General features: G+C 36.3%; 1 protein-coding gene across 1 annotated transcript; it reads left to right on the top strand.

The window, feature by feature from the left end:
* Positions 1-363: 363 nt before the first annotated feature.
* Positions 364-3693, top strand: LOC143437251 (uncharacterized). Its single transcript, XM_076922085.1, has 2 exons — positions 364-370; positions 1459-3693. Exons 1-2 carry the CDS (start codon positions 364-366, stop codon positions 2685-2687), a joined length of 1236 nt encoding a protein of 411 aa, XP_076778200.1. The 3' UTR covers positions 2688-3693.
* The last annotated feature ends 1095 nt before the right edge of the window (positions 3694-4788 follow it).

Genomic DNA, 4788 nt, shown 5'->3' with positions numbered 1-4788 from the left:
ACGATGTGCATGTGAACTTCACTGCAGAAGAGTGGAATTTGCTGGATCTTTCCCAGAAGAATCTCTACAAAGATGTGATGCTTGAGACCTACTGGAACCTCACTGCTATAGGTAAGACTGTGAATTTATTTTTGCTTCTCAATATAAGGGAAAAATGTTTCTTGTTTACTGATGATCATATCTTATTTCAATAGAGAACAAGTAATATTGAGTTGAATAAATCAGGTTCATTGCTGTGAAAATTCAGAATAACTTGATTGTTGCCTAATTCCAATCCCATGTCTTTCATTTTCTGGTACCGTGTTTTAGGCTATAATTTGGAAGGCCATCATACTGAAGAACAACGTCAAATGTCTAGAAGTCATGAAAGGTAATTTTAATGTATAAGCTGATACAAATATGCCTGTGAGGAAAGTTTAATATGATCTGGAAGCTCTAGTGGAAAGCAAGTGTGTAAAATATCAGTCCTTTTATTGTAGCTGTAATTATAAATTCACCCTAAATTATGTACCTCAATGTCAGTTATGTGATTGGTGTTTGCAAGGCAATTCTGTAAGAAAGAAGAGAAGGAAACAATGCCTTAAGAGATTCCTTTAATTGATTTGTATCTCCATTAGAGCTATGTTGTGGAACTACCAATTTGTATAGTCTCATAATATTTAGATGTTGCTCATTGAATAGTGATAAACATGTATCCATAACCTTCTAATAAGCAAATAGTTCATGATAAAGTTGGTGATACTCATACACTTGTAGTGAAAATTTTAAGTTTAGTGATTTGTCAGTTTTTGAGAGTCAAGAATGACATCCTGGAAAAACATTAATCATGTCTACAATGAACAAAAAGTCAATGCATGTGAATTCAATGTGGAAACCTTTCATTTGTTCTTCTTTTTTAATGGGTGTATCAATTGTCAGAATGGATGAAACCATGTGAGCATAGAGATACTAAAAGGAACAACGTAAATCTATCTACTTCAGAACAATGAGAAGACATGTAGTATTCTGTCTTTGGTAGACTTTCTGAATATGATAGCCATTTGCAATTAATTAGTTTTCTGACTTTACTGGGAACATCCCCAAAGTCACACTGCAGAAAATCTCTATGGGTACTAGAAGTTTGTAAATTCTTTTGTCATCCTGGTTCACAGTGCTGCTGTTGTATGATGCACACTACAGGAAAAAGTAAGAATGCAATCATCGTTTTAATGCTCTGATTTATCCCATATTTCTTATGACATGTTAAAAACATCATATATAAATCTCATATAGAAAAAGAATTCTGTAAATGTGAGACATGTAATAAATGCTCTTACCATCACAGGTATTTTCAAAGAGGTAACCCACAATGAGCAAGTACAACCATGAACATCAAAGTGATAAAACCTTAAGATCTGAGTGTTCTTTATTAGTAGACCAACTGTAAAACTTATACATATTTGTAAAATGATTGATCAGGCTATGAATGTGGTAAAGTTTTCACATGTGCCCATTATTGTTGCAGGCATGAAAGAAGTCATGCTGGACAGAAACCACATGAATGTAATCAATGTGGTAAAGCCTTTTCATATCACAGCCATCTCCAATCTCATAAAAGAACACATACTGGAGAGAAACCTTATAAATGTAATCAGTGTGGTAAAACCTTTTCACAACACAGTGGTCTCAAATATCATAAAAGAACACATACTGGAGAGAAACCTTATGAATGTAATCAATGTGGTAAAGCCTTCTCATGTCACAGTGGTCTCCGATATCATAAAATAACCCATACTGGAGAGAAACCTTATGAATGTAATCAATGTGGTAAAGCCTTTCCATCTAACAGTGGTCTCCGATATCATAAAAGAACACATACTGGAGAGAAACCTTATAAATGTAATCAATGTGGTAAAACCTTTTCAGACCACAGTCATCTCCAATCTCATAAAAGAACACATACTGGAGAGAAACCTTATGAATGTAATCAATGTGGTAAAGGCTTTAGACAACAAAGTCATCTCCAAAGACATAAAAGAACACATACTGGAGAGAAACCTTATGAATGTAATCAATGTTGTAATGCCTTTTCACGTCCCAGTACTCTCCAAATCCATAAGAGAACACATACTGGAGACAAACCTTATGAATGTAATCAATGTGGTAAAGCCTTTGCAAGATTCAGTCATCTCGGATATCATAAAAGAACACACATTGGAGAGAAACCTTGTAAATGTAATCAATGTGGTAAAACCTTTTCACATCACAGTAGTCTTCAAATACATAAAAGAACACATACTGGAGAGAAACCTTATGAATGTAATCAATGTGGTAACGTCTTTTCAAGTCACAGTACTCTCCAAATCCATAAGAGAACACACGCTGGAGAGAAACCCTATGAATGTACTCAATGTGGTAAACCCTTTTCCTGTCAAAGTAATCTCCGAAGTCATAAGAGAACACATACTGGAGAGAAACCCTATGAATGTAATCAATGTGGTAAAGCCTTTGCAAGTTCAAGTCACCTCCAATCTCATAAAAGAACACATACTGGAGAGAAACCTTATGAATGTAATCAATGTGGTAAAGCCTTTTCATGTTACAGTGGTCTCCAAAAACATAATAGAACACATACTGGAGAGAAACTGAATGTCATGAATGAGGCAAAGCCTTTCCAGGACACAGTCATCTCTGAATACACAAAATAAAATGTGCAGAGTGAAACCTTATGAATGTAGTCAATGTGATAAATTCTTTGCATGTCACTGTACTCTCCAAAAACTTAAAGGAACATATGCTTTAGATAAACCTTACAGAACATGGTACAGCCTGTGCCTATCTCTGTAGTCTCCAATGACATAAAAGAACACAAACTGAGTAGAAACCTTTTGATTGTTCTAAAGTTGTAAAATGGTTTATGTGTCACAGTGGCTTCTGAATACAGAAATGAACACATATGAGAGAGAAACCATCTGAAAGTAATCAACATGTTAAAGACTCTGCATGTCCTAATCATCTTTAAAAGCATGAAATAATTTATAGTAGAAATAAACTGTGGTAATCTAAATTTGTTTGACCCTAAGAAGTGGGAATATTAAGAGACGTGCATTGTGGGAGATGTTACCTTTTTGAAGGAATTGAATTACTATGGTGGTGATCTTTGGAGCTCAGGCCAGTACAAAACAGACTCTCCTACCACTTGTCTGGAAGACAGCCTCTTCCTGGATGCCTTCTCATGAGGATGCAGAACTCTCAGCTCCTTCTCTAGCATCATGGCTGCCAGCATGCTGACATTCCTGCTATGATGGTAATGGACTAAACATTTGAAACTCTAAGCCAGGCCCAATTAAATATTTGCCTTTAACACAGTTGCCTTGGTTACAATGTCTCTTCTTAGCAATGGAAGTTCTATCTAAGACAGAAGTTGCTGCCCCAGATTTAAGCATTGCTATGATAGGCCTGACTGTGTTTTTTGTTTTATTTTATGGAGCAATGTAGATTTTTATACTTTGTATCTGTATATGCATTAAGTGGAACTTAATGGGCAGTCCTAGTATGAATATGGAACACATATGTACTGAGGGTGATTTGAACTTTGTATATAGTTTTTATGATGTTTTGCTGAAGAATGTTGCTGCCTTTTGCCCTTGTCTGTAGAGTGTCCTTGAAGATAAGGTAAAGAGGTTGATGTTCATTGCATTGACAACGGAAGTCTCAGTGAAGCCAGCAAAGCCTTTGACCTGTGTTTAGTCTCATGATGATTTGAGCAAGCATAGTAATCTTACAGAGAAAAATTATAAAATGTTAGGTCAAAAGAGAAAAATCTAACCAGGAAGTTGAATGAAGCTAAATTCTGTGATCAATGATATTAAATGGAATTTAAAAAATGGTGACATTAGGGCAAAATTCCATCCACATAAACTTATGGATGTGAAGTTGTATGAAGGAGAACTATATCATGTTAGGCATTATTATTACCTAGTTGTTGTTTTCATGTGGACACAAGAGTTAACAGTATGTGTGAAGTTGACAATTAATGGATTGTGATTACTATTCTGGGTTATCATTTTTAGATCTAAAATAAAATACTTAAGTACAGGCATGGAGGTATATTCCTTAAATTCCAGATAAACATCAAGCAGATCTCTGATTCAAGTCTTCCTGGTACAGAACATGTTTTAAGTAAGGAAAAGTTTAGGTATGGGCAAAGTGTTACACACATATTACCCAGCATTCAGAACACAGAGCCATGCAGATCTCTGAGTTCAAGGTTCATCTACAAAGCAAGTTCAAGGACAGCCAAGCTTAGGCAGTGAATTTGTTGAAAAATAGAAAGCTGGTGATGAAGTAATAGAAGGGGCCATGTTTGGGCTGCAGCAATCAGAGGAACTCAGCAGCTTTGTCCATGTGGCTCTGCTTTTAGAGGAAAGAATAGAAGGGATGACTGAGACAATTGATGCTGGTTGGCTGTAGTTAGAAAATTAGTGGTGACAAAGAAGAAACCAGCATCACTGAGGTGACATCTTCTGGTTAGTGTTTTCTGAGAGAAGAAAGAAGTTGACATGTGGCCTCGGAGGAAGTGCATCACAGAAGGCTTTTAAGTTCCACATGGTGCAGAAGGAGCCCTCCTATTAGCTCCCTGGCAGACAGTCTCTTCCTGGCTGCCTTTGGATCAAGATGCAGAACTCTCAGCTTCTTTGCCAGCATTATGTTTTCTTGCATGCCTGCCTTGCTTCCTGCTATGATGAAAAAGGACTAACTCTCTGAAACTGTAAGCCTGTCCCAATAAAACTGTTGCTTTTTTACAAG

Source organism: Arvicanthis niloticus, chromosome Y, assembly GCF_011762505.2.
Source record: "Arvicanthis niloticus isolate mArvNil1 chromosome Y, mArvNil1.pat.X, whole genome shotgun sequence".
NCBI classification, from domain to species: Eukaryota; Metazoa; Chordata; class Mammalia; order Rodentia; family Muridae; genus Arvicanthis; species Arvicanthis niloticus.
Note: the sequence above shows the minus strand (reverse complement) of the source record. Positions and strands in the feature narration are given on the sequence as shown.